The 24,683-nt window shown below is 41.4% G+C and overlaps 1 protein-coding gene and 1 pseudogene across 4 annotated transcripts in view; both read right to left on the bottom strand.

The window, feature by feature from the left end:
* The window catches only part of COL14A1 (collagen type XIV alpha 1 chain), a 272,810-nt gene that overhangs the window by 224,961 nt on the left and 23,166 nt on the right, over positions 1-24,683 (bottom strand). For 3 of the 4 annotated variants that reach the window (XM_049700664.1, XM_049700665.1, XM_033419891.2), the window contains one exon: positions 5,549-5,674. In XM_049700664.1, the coding sequence (XP_049556621.1) occupies positions 5,549-5,636 (88 nt within the window). In that variant the 5' untranslated portion in view covers positions 5,637-5,674. Of the gene's footprint in view, positions 1-5,548; positions 5,675-21,589; positions 21,727-24,683 lie in introns of those variants that run through there. The other variant, XM_033419893.2, reaches the window with a different exon arrangement.
* On the bottom strand, positions 9,046-17,104 carry LOC101278698 (protein limb expression 1 homolog; annotated as a pseudogene).

Genomic DNA, 24,683 nt, shown 5'->3' with positions numbered 1-24,683 from the left:
GTTCCTTGGACAAAACCCAAGAGATTGTTAGAGAAGCAAGAGGGAGACTTCCCTGGTGGTGCAGTGGTTAAGAATCTGCCTGCCAATGCAGGGGAGAGGGGTTCGAGCTCTGGGTCCAGGAGATCCCACATGCCACAGAGCAACATGCACCACAACTACGGAGCCGGCACTCTAGAGCCCATGAGCCACAACTACTGAAGCCCGCGTGCCTAGAGCCCGTGCTCTGCAACAAGAGAAGCCACCACAATGAGAAGCCCACGCACTGCAACGAAGGGTAGTCCCTGCTCGCCGCAATTACAGAAAGCCCGTGCGCAGCAACAAAGACACAACTCAGCCAATAAATAAATAAATTTATATAAAAAAAAGAAAAGTGAGAAGGGAGGTGATCATGAGTAAGGAAGAACAGAAGATCTTCATTTCAGTGTTCCTTTGTAAAAAGTAGTGTTTCAAAAATTAACGAGAGTATTCCATTAGAAAGATTTCAGATGAGGTGAGTTGAACTGAAGTGAAAGAAAGGAAGGAAGGAAGGGAGGGCAGAAAATTAGTCCTTTAATACATATTCGTATTAATAAAATTTCCTAAGTACCTGATAACAATGAGTCTTTGACAGAAGACATAAACATTCCTTTTCTGCCTACAAGATTTGATTTCTATGAGAATGATTGCAGTGAAACTCTCTGAGTTTTTTAAATTTTATTTTATTTTTTTAACATCTTTACTGGAGTATAATTGCTTTACAATGGTGTGTTAGTTTCTGCTTTATAACAAAGTGAATCAGCTATACCTATACATACATCCCCATATCTCTTCCCTCTTGCGTCTCTCTCCCACCCTGCCTAGACCACCCCTCTAGGTGGGCACAACGCACCAAGCTGATCTCCCTGTGCTATGCGGCTGCTTCCCACTAGTGATCTATTTTACATTTGGTAGTGTATATATGTCCATGCCACTCTCTCACTTCGTCCCAGCTTACCCTTCCCCCTCCCTGTGTCCTCAAGTCCATACTCTATGTCTGCATCTTTATTCCTGTCCTGCCCCTAGGTTCCTCAGAACTTTTTTTTTTTTTTAGATTCCGTATATATGTGTTAGCACATTTCTCTTTCTGACTTACTTCACTCTGTATGACAGACTCTAGGTCCATCCACCTCACTACAAATAACTCAATTTTGTTTCTTTTTATGGCTGAGTAATATTCCATTGTATATATGTGCCACATCTTCCTTATCCATTCATCTGTCAATAGACACTTAGATTGCTTCCATGTCCTGGCTACTGTAAATAGAGCTGCAGTGAACACTGTGGTATGTGACTCTTTTTGAATTATGGTCTTCTCAAGATATATGTCCACTAGTGGGATGGCTGGGTAGTATAGTAGTTCTATTTTTAGTTTTTTGAGGAGCCTCCATACTGTTCTCCATAGTGGCTGTATCAATTTACATTCCCCCCCAACAGGGCAAGAGGGTTCCCCTTTCTCCACACCCTCTCCAGCATTTATAGTTTGTAGATTTTTTGATGATGGCCATTCTGACTAGTGTGAGGTGATACCTCATTGTAGTTTTGATTTGCATTTCTCTAATGATTAATGATGTTGAGCATCCTTTCATGTGTTTGTTGGCAATCTGTATATCTTCTTTGGAGAAATGTCTATTTAGGTCTTCTGCCCATTTTTAGATTGGGTTGTTTGTTTTTCTGATACTGAGCTGCATGAGCTGCTTGTAAATTTTGGAGATTAATCCTTTGCCAGTTCCTTCATTTGCAAATATTTTCTCCCATTCTGAGGGTTGTCTATTTGTCTTGTTTATAGTTTCCTTTGTTGTGCAAAAGCTTTTAAGTTTCATTAGGTCCCATTTGTTTGTTTTTATTTCCATTTCTCTAAGAGGTGGGTTAAAAAGGATCTTGCTGTGATTTACGTCATAGAGTGTTCTGCCTGTTTTCTTCTAACAGCTTTATAGCATCTGGCCTTACATTTAGGTCTTTAATCCATTTTAAGTTTATTTTTGTGTATGGTTTTAGTGAGTGTTCTAATTTCATTCTTTTACATGTAGCTGTCCAGTTTTCCCAGTACCACTTATTGAAGAGGCTGTCTTTTCTCCATTGTATATTCTTGCCTCCTTTATCAAAGATAAGGTGACCATATGCACGTGGGTTTATCTCTATGCTTTCTCTCCTGTTCCACTGATCTATATTTCTGTTTTTGTGCCAGTACCATACTGTCTTGATTAATGTAGCTTTGTAGTATAGTCTGAAGTTAGGGAACCTGATTCCTACAGCTCCGTTTCTCTTTCTCAAGATTGCTTTGGCTATTTGGGGTCTTTTGTGCTTCCATAGAAATTGTGAAATTTTTTGCTCTAGTTCTGTGAAAAATGCCATTGGTAGTTTGATAGGGATTGCATGGAATCTGTAGATTGCTTTGGGTGGTATAGTCATTTTCACAATGTTGATTCTTCCAATCCAAGAACATGGTATATCTGTCCATCTGTTTGTATCATCTTTAATTTCTTTAATCAGTGTCTTATAGTTTTCTGAATACAGGTCTTTGTCTCCTTAGGTTGGTTTATTCCTAGGTACTTTATTCTTTTTGTTGCAATGGTAATGGGAGTGTTTCCTTAATTTCTCTTTCAGATTTTTCATCATTAGTGTACAGGAATGCAAGAGATTTCTGTGCATTACTTTTGTATCCTGCTACTTTACCAAATTCATTGATTAGCTCTAGTAGTTTTCTGATGCATCTTTAGGATTCTCTCTATATAGTATCATGTCATCTGCAAACAGTGACAGTTTTACTTCTTCTTTTCCAATTTGGATTCCTTTTATTTCTTTTTCTTCTCTGATTGCTGTGGCTAAAACTTCCAAAACTATGTTGAAGAATAGTGGTGAGAGTGGGCAACCTTGTCTTTTTCCTGATCTTAGTGGAAATGGTTTCAGTTTTTCACCACTGAGAACGATGTTGGCTGTGGGTTTGTCATATATGGCCTTTATTATGTTGAGGTAAGTTCCCTCTATGTCCACTTTCTAGAGGGTTTTTATCATAAATGGGTGTTGAATTTTGTCGAAAACTTTTTCTGCATCTATTGAGATGATCTTATGGTTTTTATCCTTCAGTTTGTTAGTATGGTGTATCACATTGATTGATTTGCGTATATTGAAGAATCCTTGCATTCCTGGGATAGACCCCACTTGATCATGGTGTATGATCCTTTTCATGTGCTGTTGGATTCTGTTTGCTAGTATTTTGTTGAGTATTTTTGCATCTATGTTCATCAGTGATATTGGCCTGTAGTTTTCTTTTTTTGTGGCATCTTTGTCTGGTTTTGGTATCAGCGCAATGATGGCCTCATAGAATGAGTTTGGGAGTGAGAGAAGGAGAGAAGGATAGGTGTTTGAGAAGGATAGGTGTTAGCTCTTCTCTAAAAGTTTGATAGAATTCGCCTGTGAAGCCATCTGGTCCTGGGATTTTGTTTGTTGGAGATTTTTAATCACAGTCTCAATTTCAGTGCTTGTGATTGGTCTGTTTATATTTTCTATTTCTTCCTGGTTCAGTCTCGGAAGGTTGTGCTTTTTAAGAATTTGTCCATTTCTTCCAGGTTGTCCATTTTATTAGCATATAGTTGCTTGTAGTAATCTCTCATGATCCTTTAAATTCTTTGAGTTTAAAGAGAATCTTCCCTCTCAAAAAATACAGCACAACAAAATAAAAATACCCCTGTACTTTCAGTAACAAGGCTAACCCTGCAGTCGAAGAAGGTAACAACTGGACCCTCCTTGGTCTTCTTGCGAAATCCCCATTTGGGATGTTTATATATTCACAAATGTTGTAATCGGCCGTAACCCACATAGGAAGCCTGACTTCACTACACAAAAGATGAGTTCGTTGGCTCGCTCTGGGTTCTTGATGTGTGCCAGAAATCAAGCTTTACACTTAATTTTTGTCTTTAAAGATTTTAACTGACACAATTAACTTTTGAGTCAAGTTCATGCAAGCATTTATATTTATTACAGAGTTAAGTATATGTATTGAAGCACCTCCTTTGTGCTTGCAAAAAGAAAAATCATGGTTCTGGTATTAAATATACAGACACTTTTGTTCCATGAGATAAGAACAATTATTTCTCCACTGCACTTACAGTGTTTCTGTCAATCTTGCTGCCTTTGCTTTGGCACAAGTCCCAGTGCCTTCCATACAGGGAAAAAGGAGCTAACTTTGAAGTTCAAACCTGTGACCTCAGGCCTGTTTCTTTCTTAAGTAACATATCTTCTTTTCAGTGTTTTTCCCCTAAAGGCAAAAACCTAAAGGAAATATAAACTTTGTGTCTAACCAAGATTTTCTTTTAATGATTATGGAATATTTATGCATATCTAGGCAACAGATGGGGTCCACTGATAAAAGAAAATGGTGGCATTGTTTTTTGCTAGTGGTTGTAATGGGACTGTAGTCATATAAACCATTTGTAAATTGTTTTTTAAAAAAAGTTGAATATTGATGGATTTCGTTGTTGCCTTTGCTACACACTTTATTTCCTCGAGTAGTTCAGTTGAAGCCAATGCCACTATGGGTTCTAAAGCGCTGTCCGTGTTGTCTGGGCATGACCTGTGGTATCTGGGCATGGTCAATGTTATTTTCATTACTTCTCCTGGAGGGTCAGAAGGTTGGCCTATTGACTGAAAAGATGTTGTGGGCTATAAACTCAGACCATATTTAAAGAAAAAAGCCTGGGTAGAAGATGCTACAAAGATTTCTAATCTTTAACCTAGGAATCCTGAATGTTGTTAACTTCTTTGCCCTCCTTGCGATGTCAAGACACCTGGGGTGCAGACAGAATCAGTTGGCCCTGAGAACTGACCAGACTGAAGCCTCCATTCTGCTTCTTATACTTTTCCACTCGATGCTTCCCAGGATGCCCACTTCCTGTCACCCAGGTATGAAGTGGCAGAAATATTTTGTTGACAGTCTTTTAAACAGACAAGGCATGATCGAGATACATATATACACACCTTATAGCCCCTTATTAACAGAATTGATTTTGCAAATTTGACTTTGCTGATTAAATTTGTATGACATATTCAGAAGCACATTAAAAATGAGCTGTTTGGGCTTCCCTGGTGGCGCAGTGGTTGAGAGTCCCCCTGCCGATGCAGGGGACATGGGTTCGTGCCCCGGTCTGGGAAGATCCCACATGCCGCGGAGCGGCTGGGCCCGTGAGCCATGGCCGCTGAGCCTGCGCGTCCGGAGCCTGTGCTCCGCCGCGGGAGAGGCCACAACAGTGAGAGGCCCGCGTACCGCAAAAAAAAAAAAAATTAGCTGTTTAACCAGCTGCCACAAAATTAATATGCTCAGTCACTGGTGAGGTCGTAACCTTCATCAAAGTTGTGGCACATTTCTACAATGTAAACAGTTAGTGAAACTGAGTAAAAGCCAACATATGACCCTGCCTAAAATCACAGCTGAACCAGTGAAGCACTCTTAAGGTAAATAAAATAAAAAATGATAATCAGAACCAAAATGGCCAGACTCCCAGACCCTAATGATTATATTCAACTTTTCCATTACCTTGACCCTGGACATTGGTGCAAAAATAAGTAATTGCCAAAAAAGCTGGAAACAGCCAATGCTGCATCTTGCACTGAAAAATCTTCATTTTATTTCCTGCTTTTCACATGGGATGTAACAGCAGTCCTAGAAACAGAGAACACAGAGGTATTTTGAGAAGACTTAAATTATATGCAGTCGTCTAAGACAAACAAGCCAACATGTATTAGTACTGTCAGGAAGTAACTCATTCCTTAGGGCATTGTATATTTCACTCTAAAACGTACACTGATAAAAGAAAGATTTTTGAGAAGATGCTGTAAATGAAGAGAATTATTAGAAATATTTGGGCGAGAAGTTCAGAAGGTACTCTGTGACTCTTTTGTAAGGCAAAAACAGCACAATGAATTTCCCAGATGGATAAATTCCAAAAGTTGGCCTGAAATGAGCATTATAATCAGACAGTTACAACTCCCTTGCCAGTCATAAGTATAGATATACAGGACAATTCTTCTAGTGATCAAGGAGCATTTGAAAAACCACTTTGTGCGATTATTAAATCATCACTGAGCTTTCACTTCATTGGGCTGAATAACCCTTAATCTTTTCATCTTTGCTTATAATTTTTTTCTCCATATGTGTGAATCTAAAACTCTTCTAAGATCATCCTTTTCATTAGAATATCAATAAAAGAAAAGCTCCAAGAAAAGATGAAAGAAATGAAAAAGGGGAAAATTAAGGAAGGAAAAGAAGGAAGGAGGGAGGGTAGGAAGGAGGGAGGGAAAGAAGGAGGGGGCGAAAAGTGTGAATGTTTGGGGTTAATTTTAAAGGCCAGTCTACAAGTGCTTGACTACAATTCTATTGCAAGCCATTACAGAGGAGAAATTCTGAGTCCTTACCTCAGAAATTAAGTCATCTCAAAAGTTTTCTTCTATCCAGGGCATTTTTTGAAGTAGGTATGATTATAATATTGATTTACAGATAAGGAAAATAAGGCAGAGAGAGTTTTCCCAAGTCACATAGATAGTGAGTTCAGGATCCAGGATTTCAGCCCACACAGACAATCAAACATGGTAGAAGCATCTTAGGAAAATGCTTCTAAAGTATCACATTTCATATCACTTTCTTTTCACTTTAAAATATCTTTTCTCATTCTGATTACAAAAATAATGAGTTTAATCATAGAAAATTAGAAAATACAAGAAAGCACAGCAAAGAGTATGTGCAAATATTTGCTGATGACATAAATGTCCTGTTACAATATGCATGACAATATCACAACTTATTTATTATCTAGCTTTATTTGTAAATGTAGATTGTTTCTAAATTTCCCTAATACATGTAACACTGGAATGACTATCCTTATTCACACCTCTTTGAATACATAACTATTGATTTCTTTGGCTAAACTCCCAATTGTAGAACTGTTGGGTAAAACAAGATGTGTTTTTTAAAGGTTTTTAAAACATAGGTACATAATGCCTTATACTGATTTCCACTTCTATCAGCATCTTATATGAGTACCAAATCACATCACTTCCATCATCACAGGGGTTCATTGCTTTCAACATATCCTGATTTGATAGGTAAAATGTGATTATCACAATATCATCTTAATTTTTTTTTATAATCAGTAAAACGTAACATTTTGTGTTTGTTAGCTACTTATACTTTTTATAAAATACCTGTTCATATATTTCACCCATTTTCTCATTGATTTGTAAGAACTCTTTATATATTATTAATTTTAACATATATACTGCAGTATTTTTCAAGTTTGTTTTTGACCTTTCAATTTTTTTTATTGGGTCAAGATTTTTTTTTTTAATCAAGGCATCTGATTTGATCTTTTTCTTTATGGTTTCTGATTCAATGTCATGGGTAAAATCACTTTTTCCATCTCAAGGTATATTTCTAGTTATCTTAATTTTTTAATTCCAGTTGTGAATGGAAACCTGGATTATTTTTTAATATAGAAAAGATAGTGATTTTTATCTATTTATTTTATAGTAGACCACCATTTTGAACTCTTACTCTATATTTTTTCAATTTAATCTCTTGCATTTTCCAGGTTGACAATTGCAACCACCGTGTGTGTGTGTGTGTGTGTGTGTGTGTTTAATTATATAGGCCAGGAGTTTTAAAACCATTATTTTACAAGGAATGCCTCAAATATTTCATCACTAAGTATATTGCTAGTAGTTAGATTGAGATATATTGTCTCTTTCTGTTAAAAAATAAATTCTTGACTTTTTACTGGGTATTTTTTTTCAACCAGGAATGAATGCTGAATCTTGCCTTTTTGCTGTTTCATCTATGGAGATGTTCACGTTTTTCATCTATACCTCTTAGTGTAATTCATTACTTTGGTAGTGTCTAGTATTAATGTATCCTTGAAACACAGAAATAAATCCTGCCTGTTCATGAAAATTACTGTGGGTTTTTTTTTAACTTTAATGTAATTATAATGGTTTTAGTTTTCAGCCAAGCCATTTTCAAATAGATGACAGAGTCATATTCTTTCTTTCAAGAAGATTCTGTAACATTTGAGCTATTGGTTGCTTATGGTCTAATTAAACTCTTCAAACTGAAAGGATGGAAGCAGAATTGTTTGAAATAACAAAGACAGTAATAGAGCAAAAGAGTCCTTCTCTCTAACTCCTAAGGGACTAACCAAACGCAAGCACTCTTTGTTAAATGCTAATGATTTTTCAAATGTTTTAAACTTTAAAATACCTATGATTTTCTCTGTTATAGATATATGTCTGTGGTGGCAGAAAATAAAAGTAAATGAATTCAAGTTACCTATTTGCAAATTAAAAATGAATATAATTGATTGCAGGACTCAAAAATTGGATATTAATTCTTCTCGAGAAACAAGAGTGAGTACTATTCTAGGTGACATTTATCCCCAAATGGAAGAGTATGGTAAAAAATTATTATTACAGTGCTATTGTATGCCACATTAAGTTTATCTAGTATTTTCATACTATTACCTCTTCAAGAACTTTGATAGACCCAGATAAAACCCCTTCTGTAGCTTTGGATTATATCTAGTGGAGCTATCTTTTAGTTTCCAAAGCTTGGGAGAAGACTCTGACCCTTGCATGTTTTTTAAAGCAATCAATATTTCTTATTTAATCCAAGTATTTTTAAAATTGCTATCATGTTACTTCTTCCCAATCCTGGCTGCTGTTCTTTGAGAGATGCTACACTGGCACATTCTTTGAAACAACATATGTAATCTAGTGAAGCACATGTCAGCCAGACTTAAGGCTGGAGCCAGTCTTGGGAAATATTTTTCAAACAATCCTGCTTCCATCCTTATAGTTTGAAGAGTTTAATTAGAAAACTGAACTGAGTGAGTACTGGGTCCTATAAGAGTGAGTCCTACTATTCTCAGATTCTGTGAATAAAACAGGAGGATTTTAGTAGCAGTAGGAGGATTCGTGCAGCCTTCAGGTAGCAGCTATAGATGCTAAAACATCTGATGACCTACTTCAGTGAGCTTCCACATGTTAGGATCTGGTCTCTGCCATCCTTCGGGGCACCTGGGGCCCGGCCTTGCTAGCAATACCACACAGGGCTCTGAGGCTCAGCCTGACCATCTCTGGGTGAGGAAATGTGAAGGCCACTGTAGATCTCAGTCAAGGCTAAGATAGTGATTTCTTTCTTTTCTATGTAAAATCATAGTTATCCTGCTTTCTTGGCTTCTTATAACTCCCCCAAGGCCATTCATTGCTCTTGAGAGAGGATTCCTTTTTCAAGGACCCTTGCTCCTTCATGATCCAGTCCAGACCATATGGCTGTTCATCTTTCATCCAGGGAATACTGGAAATAGAAGATGACTTCCTGTCAGGAATGCTTTGTTTCACAAAGGGCTTTTCAGCTTCCTTTCCAGTGCAATAGTTGGAAAATGGTCATCAGCTCTTGAAATAAACATGGTCGTCCCAGTGTTTAACTAACATGGAGTCACAGGCTTTGATGCAGATGCTGGAGTCATCGGCGCATCTGGTGTGCCTCTGATGCCGCAACTGTTTCCTGAATGCTTTCCATAAAGAATTCTTTGGTGTGATCCTTCTGAAGGGCAGCTCACTGAAGAAGGAGTTGACTGGGACAACTTCAGAGGCATCCCATCAGGCCTCAGCTCTACCTAAGCAGCACTGAAAATTGCCAAAACAGTGTCCCCCTGAGAGGGTCACATTACTCACAAAGGAAGGTCTAAGGGATGACATGGACCTGTAGACCACTGCAGCTTCACTTGGGAGTGCAACCCTTTGCTGCTGCTTGCTTTTCCAAAGTTCCTGTAACACTGAGACAATATTGAAGTCTTCAGAGATGAGAGCCAGATCTCTCTGAGGCAAGAGCTGAGCAATGTAATGTCTGAGGGATTCCAAGGTTATGTCCACCTTCAGTCTGCAACGTAAGCCTTCTGCAGAGTGCTCCCAGGCTTGAATTCTTGCAGTCCTGGACTGAGTCTGTGCAGCTCATGGACGCATTGGATTACCAAAGAATCCCTTTAACATCTGCCAATCAGACATCTTCCAGAGTCTAAAGACTCCTCAGGGCACCCTCCTCCCGGGCTAACTGATCTTTGTTGTTTCTGCATATTATTGTTTTTATATCATGTCGACTTTGTATAGCTGCTTTTTTGGATCTATGTTAATAACCAAAATTGACTAAGATTTTCTTTTCTTAAAAGGTTTGGTGTCAAGATTATTCTAGCTTCATTAAAAAAAGTTAGAAAGGTTTCCATTTTTTCATTGTGCCGTAATAGTTTTGTTTTGTTTTGTTTTGGGTTTTTTTGGGTTTTTTTGTTTTTTTTGTGGTACGCGGGCCTCTCACTGCTGTGGCCTCTCCCGTTGCGGAGCACAGGCTCCGGATGCGAAGGCTCAGCGGCCATGGCTCACGGGCCCAGGCGCTCCACAGCATGTGGGATCTTCCCGGACCGGGGCACGAACCCGTGTCCCCTGCATCGGCAGGCGGACTCTCAACCACTGCGCCACCAGGGAAGCCCTGTAATAGTTTAAGTAGCATGAGAAAGATCTACTCTATGAAAGCCTATGAATAATTTGAATGAGAAAATCATATGGGCCTATTCCCTTTCTGAAGCTAATTCCTACACAGCTTTAAAAATATATTTTGTCTTATTCATAAACCTATTTAGCTTTTTTACTTCTTCTAGTTTGGATATTTTCCCTTAAAGTTATTCTTTTAATTTTGATTTTCAGATTGAATAGCACAGAGTTGTGTGATCTCTCAAATTACAACCTATCTTTTCTTGTTATAGCTCCATTATCAGTATTAAAGTGATGTGTTTCTGACTTTCTCTTTTCTCTCCAAAATAGATAAGCTATATATATATTTGTCCAGATTGTAATTTTTTGAGAATAGGTTTTTTTTATTTGCCAATATTATTTTTTGATTTCTAATTTATTTAGTTCTGTATTTATCTTTGCTTTTCTGCTTTTATAATATTTATTTTATTTATTTATTTATTTTGGCTGCGCCGGGTCTTTGTTGTGGCACGCGGGATCCTTTAGTTGTGACACGCAGGCTCACAGCTGCAGCATGTGGACTCTCAGTTGCGTCATGCATGTGGGATCTAGTTCCCTAACAAGGGATGGAACTCGGGCCCCCTGTATTGGGAGTGTAGTCTTACCCACTGGACTACCAGGGAACTCCTGCTCTTATGTTTTTAATTTTTGTTGTTCTTTTTGTTTATTTAATCCTTAATTAATGTAATAGTCTTTATTTGAGGCCATAATTTTTCTCTGAATATGCTTCGGCAGCAACATACAAACTTTAATTTCCTTTTTAACCCAAGAGTTATTTCAGTGAATGTAGCAAAGCAGAATTCTATGAATCTTCAAAACAATATGATTCAATATGATTCACGCACTTAAACTTATTCTGGTTTTATTCCAGAGTGATACAGTATATCCAGAGGAATAAATTAATTATATTCCTTCAAGCAATCATTCATAAAAAAATTTTTTTGGCAACCACTTTTTATAATATCCAGTGACAGTCTAGCGTGCAATTCTTTTGTATTGCCAATTAAAGGAAGAGCCACATGCTTTGATAATCATAGAAATAATCAAGTTAAGATCCTACAAAAAAAATTAAAGAATGTATTCATTTGTATTTAGGGATCCAAAAAGCATCTCCCCCAACCAGCCTACTATACTTCCAAAATGCTAATTACTAAAGAATATTTTCTTAAATTAAGACTTTCACATACTAGAAGCCCCTTAAAATTCAATGGAATAGGTAACACATTGAGTGACTATTTTATATGTAATATATACGGCATTTTAGTCTGGATGAATTTATTATTAATTTATTACAGATTAATAAACCAACTATGTGTCAGAGCACAGAAGAAATGGGACAAATGGAGAGTGAATTTAGATAAAATACAGGGGGAAAGGCCCTGAGGCATCTAGAGAACCCTAACCCCACCCAGCCAAGTAGAACAAGATCAGGTAGGTTATCCAAAGGACTGTGAAATCACTCTTTTGCTCTTTTGTGTACAGAGCCTTGAATACAGGGGATTTGCAAAGAGAGGGGAGTAGGCGTCAGCCCTATCATGATCAAGACCGTGATACCCAAAGAAAACCACAGAAGTAGAATCACTCTCTCAACTCAAACGAAATATTCTTTCTAAGATTTTGTTCCCCAAACATAACCACAGGTTTCATCCAGAACAGGGCAAAGGGAGGGAGAGGTAAGGAAACAATTTGTCTTTTTGGCATGCCCTTTAAGATCAGAGACTTTTATCAGATATCACACGATACTATGTTAACATAGTAGAGCAAGTCCTTTTACAAGCCACAGTCCAATAGTCTTTCTCTTTCTCATCAAAACACTGCAGTTCCTGTGTCCAGGTGTTTTGAAGCAATACTTAACACACCACATTAGAAGTTAATCTGCATTTCACACAATTTAAATAAGTAAATACACCGATGAATTAGTGCTACCCTAATCTTGGCAACTTTTTTTGAAAACTGTGTATTATTTATATGGAAAAAAAACTGTAGCCCTAGATTATCTTTAAATTCTTCCTTTTTTTGTGTGTTTATTTTAAATTAGGATGAGTAATACCATATTGGGAGAACTGGAATTTTCATTTTCCCAAGGTTTTCTGCCAAGTCTCTTTTTTGGACAGTAAAATAGAGGCAAGAAAAAAATCCCGAGATACTTTAACACTTACCAAAATATCAAAGCCTAATTTGTTGAAACTTTGCCTAAAACCTTGCACAAAACAAATAACTCTGCCTTAATTTTTTTTTTTTTTTTTTGGTTTAAAAACATCATGTTAGAAGTGGCTATCTAGCTCTAAGTTCAGAAGGTATAAACCCAATTTGAGGAAAGTTGATAATCTTTAGTACAAGTTTTCTCAGAACACTGTCACGAGATTATGTAATCAGTAACTTAAAACTATCCCCATTAGGACTAATTGACCCTTCCTCTACTTCATATGTTTGTTTTATTTAATTGCATTTATACAATTAAATTTAACAAGGAGCAAAGCCCCTTGTGCAAGCCAGTTTTATCAAAATCCCTTAAAATATTTATCCTAAAGTTTTTGTAAACTACTCATATAAACACACACACATACACACACAGACTTACACACATATATACCCAAACCTTGGATAATGTTCTACTCAGTCAGTGCTGACATACAAAAAACCATAAACTTAAACAAAATTGTTGCCAGCCAACTGGCACACCAGGCCCTGAGAGAGACTGTGATTTGTAATATCAGAATCTTCATTCCAACAATCACTAATGAGAGCCCTACTATGTAACCAAAGCTCTCTACTCTAAGGGAGATACAAAATTTCATACTATATGATCCCTGCCTTCAGTCAACTCACTTACAGTTGACTGCAAGCAAATATATTGCCAAGCTAAATGCAATAAGTATGAAATAGAACAAAGAGTTAGCACGAGCTGGAGGTATGAATAGAAAACTGGGAGCTAGGAAGACAGATCTGCCAATAATTTGCTAGGGGTCCTTGACTGACTAGTTTAACCACTCCATGACTTGATTTCTTTATCAGCAAAATGTGCCAGTGAACATCTGCCTTATAGGATGATTGTGATAATGTAAATAATGTACTTAGAAACTCAGGAAGCTCTCAAAAAGTTCTAACTAGTAACATGTTAGGAACAGGTTGAGAGGACACAAAGGAAAAGGGAATGATGATCATCAATGAATTTACTACTTGGGTAGATACTAAAGGAGGAAAAGACTCAAGAAGTCTTTATCAGGACTTCTCTGGTGGTCCAGTGGGTAAGATTCCGCACTCGCAATGCAGGGGATCCCCTGGTCGGGGAACTAGATCCCACGTGCATGCTGCAACTAAGAAGTCCACATGCCACAGCTAAGAAGTCCGCATGCCACAACTAAGTCCACATGCCACAACTGAGTCCGCATGCTACAACTAAGAGTCCGCATGCCACAACGAAGAGTCCGCAGGTCACAAGTAAGAGTCCGCATGCTACAACTAAAAGATCCTGCATGCCGCAACTAAACATGCCGCGACGAAGATCCCACGCGCCATAACTAGGACCCAGAGCAGCCAAAATAAATATTAAAAAAAAAAAGAACTCTTTATCTCCTCCATCTAATGAAGGTTGTGGGACTAACTTGTTATAAAGGTTTAGGCAAAAACAGAAGATCCAAATAATGACAGAGGCACAATTATTTGCACAGGTGAACTACTTTAAACTTTTCTAATTACATTCCTATCCATTTTTTATCATTTTCCAGATGACAGCTCTATACAGGTTCAAAATAATCAACCATCTGAAGATCTGGAAGATTTGACTTAAGAGCAATTCATTGACTAAAAAGAAGACTTAGCAGTTTTAGTTGACAAGCCCATGTAAAGAAGATTTGAAAGAAATGGGAATGATTAAGCATGATTTAAGCCTAGGAAAAATAAGAATCGGAGGCACATAATGGATGTCTTCAAATATCTGAAGGGCTTTAACATAGAAGATAAAACAAGATTATTCTGTGCAGTTTCTGCAAATAGTGCTCGAATCAATGGACCGAGCCACAGAGATGCGCATTTGGATATAAAAATTCTCTAACAACTAGAATGCCTTCTTCACTTTTATTAGAAGTTCTGAGGCAGAAGCTGGCTAAGTTTTACCCATGAGAGGTGTTATAGAAGAGATTCCTGGGTTTGTGGGCAGGGGAACTGGACAAAATGACCTTTAAGTCTGAACTCTTTCTGGACTCTACATTATTAATATTTTTTTTTCTTTCTTTTTTTTTTTGTGGTACGTGGGCCTCTCACTGTTGTGGCCTCGCTCGTGGTGGAGCACAGGCTCCGGATGCGCAGGCTCAGCGGCCATGGCTCACGGGACCAGCCGCTCCGCGGCGTGTGGGATCTTCCCGGACCGGGGCACGAACCCGTGTCCCCTGCATCGGCAGGCGAACTCTCAAACACTGCGCCACCAGGGAAGCCCAACATTATTAATATTTTGATATCACTTTTATAGGAGAATTTACAGTAAATTGATGATCTAGGTCATACGTATTTACAGATAAGAATGCAAAGACTAAAAACAGGGCTAACATCTTTGCCCAGTGTGTTGACATGTTTAGTATTCCTTATTTCATCTCTGTAGTGAAAATACCACCCTCCTTACACCCAGAATAACCAAAAGGGTTTTCAGGATTAGTTAATGAGGTCTACTTAAAAACAAGCCCTAGAGGAAGTCAGTGGTTATCACTCTTCTCTGTTAGCATCAGGACACAGGAGAAAACAACTCTAATTTAGAAATAAAGACCTAGTTGTGTTACTATAAGCTTGGTGACTAGCCTTTTTTTTCCCCCTGCGCGAACTCCCCACTGTGCATGGCATTTTGATTAGAAATCAAGTGGAAAGCCACAATTTTATTAGCATAAAGTGTCAAAGGGTAGAAGAGTTCAGGAATGCCAGAGACTGGAAATTGAGAAGGGGTGCGTCAGAAAAGAGTGAGCCACAAGTAGGGGGAATCAACTCTGCATAAAAACGCCCCTCGGGACTTCCCTGGTGGTCCAGTGCCTAAGACTCCGTGCTCCCAATGCAGGGAGCCCGGGGTTCAATCTCTGGTTGGGAAACTAGATCCCACATGCATACCGCAACTAAGAGACCACATGCTGCAACTAAGAAGCCTGCAAAGAAGCCCACATGCCGCAACTAGGAAGCCTGCAGGCCACAACTAAAAGAGCCCGCATGCCGCAACTAAAAGATCCCACACCTGGCAATGAAAATCCCATGTGCTGCAACTAAGACCTGGCGCAGCCTAAATAAATAAGTAAATAAATAAATATTTAAAAAAAGAAAAAAAATATCCCTCAAGTCCTGGACAATTCAGAATAAAGGGTCAATTAATCAAGAAAAGTTAACAATCATAAATGAGTACGTGCTTAATAACAGAGTTTCAAAATACACAAAGCAAAAACTGATAGAACCAAAGAAAGAAAGAATAAGCAAAGTTAGAGATGTTAACAATCCCCTCAGGAACTGATTGAACACCTAGACAAAATAACAGTAAGGATATAGAAGATGTGAACCACTCTATCAACTAGTAATTGATATTTATTGAACACTACATCCAAAAACTGCAGAATATTCTTTTTTTTAAAAATTTCTTATAAAATCGTCCATATTCTGCATCCTAAAATGAGACAATAAATTCCAAAATACTCAAAGTTTGCAGAGTATGTTTTCTGACAACAACAGAATTAAATTAGATATCAATCATAATAAAATATCTTTACAAATTCAAAATATTTGGAAATTAAACATGATGCTTCTATTTAATCCATGAGTAAAAGGAGAAATCACAATGCAAATTTTTAAAATAGTTGGAAGGGAAAAAATATAAAAAGATAACACACGAAAATTTGTGGGATGCAGCTAAAAGATTAGAGAGAAATATTGACATAAAAAAAGAAGGAATTTAAAAATCAATGATCTAGTTTTCCACTTAAAGAAGCCAAAAAAAGAAGAGCAAATTAAAATCCTAATTAAATTGGAAAAGGGATTAATAAAGATAAGCATAGAACCCAAAAATACATAAAATAAATATTAGTAAAAATTAACAAGGCCAAAATTTGCTTCTTTAAAATATTAATAAAATTGAAAAATCTTTAGAAAGAGTGATCAACCTCCAACAGACTGCATTGGCCTCTTATCCCATTGTAACTCTCCAGCTAACTTCATGGCCCCTGTAACTTTACTTTCTGAGTCTTGGGTAACATAATACATCTAGATGGGCAGTTTAACCCATAATCAAAAAAGTTCAAAGTGCATGATAGTCAATAAATAAATACTGATTGATGTAATGATCAATGATTGAATGACCAGGGCTGATGTGTACAGTTCACAGTTGACGCACTGTACAATTTGCAGTTGGCCTAGGGCAAGTAATGCTTGAAATTAGCAGACACTCTCTCCAACTTGTATGCAAAACTGTTTTCCAGAGAAAAGGATACTGTCTTCTTCTCCCAATAGCATGGGTCTGCCCAGAGGTACCTTTTTCTAGTTCACAGAAAGACCCCATGTAGGATCATAGCAGCCCAGTGAATGGCTCAAATGCAAGGGATATGTCTGCAGATCACCCTCAGAAATGTAGCTGTTTAGTCTTAAACTAGGTTGCTGTAAGTCCTACATGACAGAAGGCAGAGCCACTCCAAAAGTATGGCAAACTGGAGACTCTCCTTGACTCAGGAATGTTCCATTACCCGGCATTTTTTTTTTTTAAGGACTAACATAGCTTCTTGGTCAAAGAAATGAGAGTTGCTTTTAACTAAACTCTATCTACAAGCAGCATAAAGGGCAGCTGCACATCTCAGCATAGACATCTCATCCTTTAGGAAGGCTTCGCTGATATTCCAAGTATGGGCCAGATGCTCCTTCTGTGTTTCCTACAGTAGTAATCTTTATTTTCCATTCTAAACCTACAGTAGAACATCATTTTTTGATATCGATTCAGTGTGCTCCCCTTTGCAAAAGCAGACAGAAAGCCATGGAGGAGGAAATCTTTATCCAGTAAAAGATCCCCTGAGTACCTCTAGTTATAGACACCACCTATGAAACTCAGAAGAACTCAGCCGAGCCTGGCCTCCCTCTGGATCAATTTTCATAAACAACCCAGGTTATCTCTGGTGCGAAAAAGACTAAACACTGTTCCCTAAAAGTAAAAGTTAGGGACCCTTGCCGGTGAGCTCTAACAAAGGCCCACTGGCAGAAAAGTTCTTCGAGAGCATTGATTTTAAAAAATTACCCTGAAGTATAAATTAAAAATTAAATTAAATTTAAAAAAATTACCTTGAAGAAATGTGGAGTCCAGACTCTAAGCCCCAACTTAAACAGACACTCAGAATTTCCTGAGAATTTCCTGTGCCTTTCTAGTCACAATCCCCTCAAAAAGTGGAGCCAGAGAAAGAGAGAAGAGGAAACGTGGGAAGAAGAAGAAAAAAAAGGTAGAAAGAAGGAAAAAGAAGGAGACAAGAGAAACCAGTTTTGTCTTCCCGACTCTGTACTAAATCATTTTAGGCCTTAAAACATAGGGTGGCTATGTTATCCCTGTTTTCTAGAAGAGAAAACTGAAGCCCAGAGAGGTTAAGGAACTTGGGCAGGGGCACAGAACAAGCAAGTGTAGATTTCACCCACACCTCTCTGCCTTCCAGCCTCTGTTTCAGCTCCCAGACTTGTATGGCCTCAGTTGATGTCATCCATTTACAGTCACACACCCTTGAAGTGAAGGGTCACTTCACCCTTCCCCACCAAAGAAGCTGATGGAGCAATGGGGTCTGGGTTCAAATCTCATACAGACTTTTCTTAATCATGTATCTGGTACTTGCTGGCTTTGCAACCCCAGGCGAGGTAGTTTATATCCCCGAAGCTCAGTGATCTGACATCTAAAAGGAGGAGAATATTTACTTCCACAAGTAACTGGGGGGCTTAAACGTGTTTCTGAAAAAGAAAAGGGCAGGTACCCAACAGGGACTCGAAACACATGCCAGCACTTCCTCGACTACACACACCCATCTCCCAACTAGAACAGGATAAGGCTTGGTCTTCACAAGGCTTGTTCTATATAGAAGAGTAACTGGGGCCCTGCCACTTTTTATTTAGTTAGTTACCAAAGAGGAGGAGAAACAAGAGGAGACTGTTTTCTTGCCATCCAGCACTATCAGGGGGCAAATCTGTCAAAGAGGAAGTTTGTTTTTGTCCCTTTCCCTTAAACTTTCCTCTTCTCCTCTCCCCCACCCTACCCATCCCGCTGTTCCCCTTGGTCATTTATCATCTGTTCTCTACAAATTGTCATAATCCCAGGTAATTTGTTAGCTCAGTGGTGCTCAAACACCACCACCTCAGCCTGCAGCAATTCAGGAAGGTCCTGGTCCTTTAAAGGAACCTTGGGTTACACTCGACTGGCCTGGAAAACAGCAGTCGTTTGGCTGAGTTTGGATTAAAATGACAGCAAATGTGGCTCTAGAGTCACATAATTGCAAAGACTCTCGGCTTAAGACAAGCAAAAGATCTTTGTGTTTTACTAGCTGACACTAGGAAGTATTTAAGGGTCAAAGGGAGTGTACCCCAATGAGCCCTTTTTTGCTGGGCTGGGGCTTGTTCCGGTGCCCCTCAAATCATACGAATTTGCTCAGCCCTTTCTTTAAGGCCAGTCCTGGCTGATTCCAAAAGCCAAGACTTTCACGGAAGGCCCAGAGTTCTCTGAAATCCACAGCTGGACCATTAGCAGCAGGAAAAATGCCAAAGGACTCCTCCCATCAATCCCAAAGCCTGGGACCTGCCCAAAACTGCTCCAGGAATCCTGATGGGTTCCAAGGAATCCTTCCCAGGGAATTACTGAGAGCCCTCACCAGTGTGGTTCTTGTCCTTTCAAAGGGACCCCCAGGAGGTCAGGGATGTAGTGGAGGTTCAGGTCTGTCCTGGCTCAGGGCTCCCCAGGCAGAAGGAGGCGATGCCCAATGCTTAGTGAGAGTATACTGTACATAATGGATAAACCTTGAAAACATTTTACTAGGTGAAAGAAGCCAGTCACAAAGGACCACACATAGATTGTATGCTTCCATTGACATGAAATGTCAGCAGAAAGTAGATGAGTGGTTGCCAAGGGTGTTGGGGGGGCGAGGTTGGGAAGAAATGGGGAGTTTCCGCTAATAGGTACAGAATATTTTTTTTGGGAGTGATAAAAATCTTCTAAAATTGATTGTGGTGATGATTGCACAACTCCGTGAATATACTAAAAAACCACCGAATTGCACACGTGTGCAATTGTATCTCAATAAAGCTGTTTCTTAAAAAAAATCCTATCCTGAAGTCTATCTTACAGTAACCACACCCTTGGGACCAGGTTCAAAGGAAATCCATCCAAGTTGCTCTTTTGAAACAACTCAAAATCCAAATGCTATCCATGCATTAATTCATTCACTCATTTTACATTTACCAGTGAGTTCTCTGTGGGCAGAACTGGACCACCTTGTCAGAAACACACCACCAGCTCTCCCCACTGCATCCAGCTTAAGCCGGTTTGCTGGATGCGAGCAGGGCCTCTTTATCACACGCTGCAACCAGGAAGGGCCCCCCTTGACTCTCTGTAGCTGAGGAGCCCCAGAGCCTTTAAGAGGGGAGTTTCAGGAAAAGTCTTTCTCATTTCTGCTCCCCACAGAGCCACCAATGTCTTATCCGCATATTTCTTTGTTTCTGCCCCCCTTCCACCCCCTTCTACTGCTGCAGGCAGCTGACTCTCTGAAATTTCCAGAAGGGAAATGAGGCTCTCAGCTGTAGCTCCAAAAGTAGTTTTCAGGGGGGAGGGGGGAGGGGCAGATATAGGCCGCTGTGAGAGCTGCACGTAAGCTCCATTTGCACAGTTGCCCTAAGGACATGCCGAAAGCCTAAGCACAATGCGCGACCCCGGGTCAATCCAGAGCTTTGACCCCGGGTCAATCCAGAGCTTCGCGTGCCACAGGGCGGAGCCTCCCGCAGAGGACCCAAGAACCCAGCTCCTGAATCAGAGTGCCCGTGTCCTGGACTTGCAGGCAGCGTTCAGACCCTTGCTTAGGACTAAGGCCACTCCAGTGGCACAACGCCGGCTCCTCTTGGCCGGGCCCTAACCCTGTCTTGACTGTGCGCTGTGCGCGCTAAAGCCAAGCTCGGCCAGATGCACCTCCGCCTAGGCGCTGCGTACTAGAGCGCTTGAAGCCGCCAGCAGTTCAGAGGGATAAAAGGGGCGGGTGGGGGGAGGGGGGTGGGAAAAGCCAGGGCAGAGAAGACCCTCCAGCACCACAGCGTGGTGGTGCATCTGAAAGCTGCAACTTCCTGGGTCCAGACACCAAAGTAAAACGCGCGAAGCATCCGGGTTTCCTGGCGTGGACGAGCTATCACTACGTGGAAGAGCTATCACTACTGCCAACATCCTGCATCGAGGCACTCCGTTTGCTTGCTCCTCTTTTCGCGAGCACCTGGTCCCCAGCGCGGGTCACCCACGGGGATCTAGGTGAGTTGCGTACCCCATGATCTCCATCGACTGTTTTCCCAAGCGACCCTTAATACAATCTAAATAAAAACAGCATGCTTTCTGTTTATACACAGCTCTCCAAAACAATCCCTAAGCCCCTTTCTCAACGGAATGGTCGCCTTTACGAAGCCCCTTCTACTTGGAAATTCTGGAGTCTCCACTGTCTCGAAGTGGAGACAGCCGCTCTTTCCCGCCGAGCACTCACAGCGCCCAAGTACAAGGGGGAAAGCTCCTGAGAGCAACCCAGGGCATCTTCACTGTCTGCATTTGCATCACGCAGTGCCACCAATCTCCCTGCCCAGTGACCCCCTGCGAAGAGGCACCCGGTGCACCTTCCCATCGCACCTCAAACGTCCCCGGGCCATCCGAGGCGCGCGTGAAGAGAAGGTCCATGGACTTGCACGGCGTCTGCAGGTGGCTAGCCCTTCCCACTTTCCCTTCCTCAAGAATAGACTTTGCAAAGCCGACCCGAAAGAAGAGCAGAGAAAGATTGGAACTGACCTGTTCAGGAGAAGATTCCAGCCCAGGTAGGGGGCCTCTCCGTGCCTAGGGAAGATCCAAGTTCCGCCGCGAATTGGTTCTTGGCGGCGCACGGGTCTCGCGCGCTTCCCGCCGCGTGCCCCTTTCAATTAGCCTCTCTCCCTCTCTTCTACCCGCTTCTGCCCCCACTCCTGGCCGCTCAGAGCTGCCTCCTCCTCTCCAGGGCTTCCCTCCTGCTAGGCGCCCGGGATCAGATAAGAGGAAAGGAAGGCCCGCTGGCAGCCAATTATAGAGCGGAAGGTGGCTGCGGGGGGAGGTGGGAGGCAGGCCTAAGCCCCTAACGCACCCCCGCTTCCCTCCTCCTCTTCTCCTCCAGCCCGGCCCCACAAGAGATGCTCTGAGGAGCCCGCCCAGCGCCGCAGGCGCGCCAGCCCAGACCTGGCGGCCGCCCCAGGTGCGGGCCGCAGCCGGCTGAACGGTGCCGGGAAAGAGCGGCTTTTGCCCCTCCACTCGCACCGAGGCTAGCGTGCGGCTGGCTGCTTTGCGAGGTCTGGAGCCCTCGAGGACGCAGGTGCTGTGTGCCCGCTTCCCCATTCCCAAAGACCAGCCTCGTCAGGGACCCCGCGCTCGGGCTGCCGGTACCCGCTATAAAGGGGTAGCCTGTCTTGGGACTTCCCTGGCGGTCCAGTGGTTAAGACTCCGTGCTTCCACTGCAGGGGGCGCGGGTTCGAGCCCTGGTCGGGGAACTAAGATACCACCAAAAAAAGACAAAAAAACAAGGAGTACCCTTCCTCCCTTCCTTCTTCTGAACGAGGGCTATAAAATGCCAAAGCAGATATGCTCAAACTTTAATGTGCAGGAGAATCACCTGCGAATGTTGAAATAGACATTTTTGGTGTTTAAAAGGACGAATGTCGGCTGTGTCCAGTGGTAGGACTTCTTAAACTGCATATGCTCTCTCGCAGAGATCCTGTTTCAACAGGTCTGGGCTGAGGCCAGGGACTCTGCATTTATCAAACACCCTGGTGGTTCTGATACATGCAGGTCACCCTCCGAGAGGCTCTGCTTTAGCTGTGAAGCCCACGAGGCGCGCCAGAGCCCCGCGCCAGGTCTCCAGGGACTCGGCCCTGCGCGGTCATCCCCTGGGCCCTCTTGGAAAGTCATCATCGTTACTCATTTTTTAACCTCACGAACAGCCTCCCACCCGCTCCCGCGGCGTCTTTACAATCTAGCTTGTTGTGTGCGCACAAATGTTGGGAGCTGGGAGGTATAAAAACTAAGTGTTTATCAAGTGGGCTTCCCTGGTGGCGCAGTGGTTGAGAGTCCGCCTGCCGATGCAGAGGACACGGGTTCGTGCCCCGGTCCGGGAAGATCCCAGATGCCGCGTAGTGGCTGGGTCCGTGAGCCATGGCCGCTGAGCCTGCGCGTCCGGAGCCTGTGCTCCGCAACGGGAGAGGCCACAACAGTGAGAGGCCCGCGTACCGCAAAAAAAAAAAAAAAAGAAAGAAAGAAGCCACTTTTGTGAGAAAATACCCTCTCGCCTTGGAAAACTGCAGAGGGTATTTCACCACCGTTAAAGGCTGGTGATGGCGAAGAGAGAAAGGGCAGGCGGTGCTCTTAAAAGGTCCCCGAACCTGCTACCACCCTGCTCAGCCCAGAATACAGAAAGAGGGGCTGTGACCCACCCACCCCCTTTCAAGGGGGTCCTTCGGATATTCTAACCTTCCCAAGCCACGTCCTCTGCTTTCCCCGAATTTGCTGATATTCGCATCCCCTTGTCCACGCTCTGAACTTCCCCGCTTGTCCTGCGATTGGAGTGCAAAAGGCCCTCTGCAGCTCCCACCGCCGCCCTGCGTCTGTCGGTCGCTTTCCGAACGCGCCTCAGGTCTGCCACGGGACAGGGCCCGAGCTAGGCGCCGTTTTGCTTCTGCGCTTCACTGAACGTGATTCTCCCGGGTCAGGCAGCCAGCGCGACTTTTTAGCAGACAGGGTCTAAATCCGAGGGTTCCATTCGCTGAGCTGCGAGCATGCGAGCGCCACCTGGTGTCTGCGACTGGGAGTTCGAGATAGGGCGGGAACTGGAAAGCTATCCATCCATCCTAGATTGATACGGAGGGACCAGAATTCCTGAAATTCAGTACTTATAGCTGGAGAAAACTACACTTTAGTTAGATCTCCTTTCCTCTGCCCACCCCCAAACGAGTGCCTACTACCTTCATACTCTGTCCCCCCTTTTTCACTAATAAAATCTACTCTTGTGTTCTTCATTTTTAACAAGATATAGATGACTAGTGTAAGCTTAGCTTTACATGTAATTCCCTTGGGGGAGGTAGTGGCGTGTTAGCATAAAGTTTGAGGCAAAGGGTGAGAAAAAGTGCTTGTGATGGAATTATAGATAATTGGAAATGAGGAATTCCCTGATGATTTTAAAATGTGAGATATACGTGCAAAAACCCATACACAGCAAATAGCAGAATATTTATTCCATAGAAATCTTATATGATAATGTATATTGATTTTGTTATGACATAAAATGTTATTTTAAAAAGTTCTAAGTCATCCTTCTTTCATCTTTTAAACTTTTGACTTCTTGCATTTATTTCACTTTCAACATAGGTAGATAAATTTCAGTTAATGTTGAATCAGAATGCTGGTTTTAATTAGTTTTTCACTTAGTTGCAGTTGTGTGTGAATTTCCAGGCCTTTCAAGGGAGTGTTTATTCAACATTTATCTTAAGGTCAGCCCTCGGAGTTTAGAAGAATACTGAGAACTGAAACAAGCCCAGAAGACCCCTCGAAGGGTCTCCTCTCTCAATCAAAAAAATAAAAAAAAACAAAAAACCTCCGAAAGGATTTTTAAATAGAGGGGGTCTTTTCAAAGATATCCAAAAATTCCAGCTTCCCACAGTAATTTATTCCAGGACTCAACAACTCCTCCTAGAATTTCATCCTGAGTTTGTGTCATGAATGTGATTTTCTTTCTCTCGAAGGACTCCATACACACCGTGTTGCCGCTCTCCTCCTTGTCCCCTAAAACCCTGCAGGAAGATTTTGAACTCAAACTTGAATTGAAGGGACTCTGCCCCTTGCTTGTCTCACTCTGGTGAAGTTATTT

Source organism: Orcinus orca, chromosome 17 (assembly GCF_937001465.1).
Source record: "Orcinus orca chromosome 17, mOrcOrc1.1, whole genome shotgun sequence".
NCBI lineage: Eukaryota > Metazoa > Chordata > Mammalia > Artiodactyla > Delphinidae > Orcinus > Orcinus orca.
This window is presented reverse-complemented; position numbering and strand designations above follow the sequence as displayed.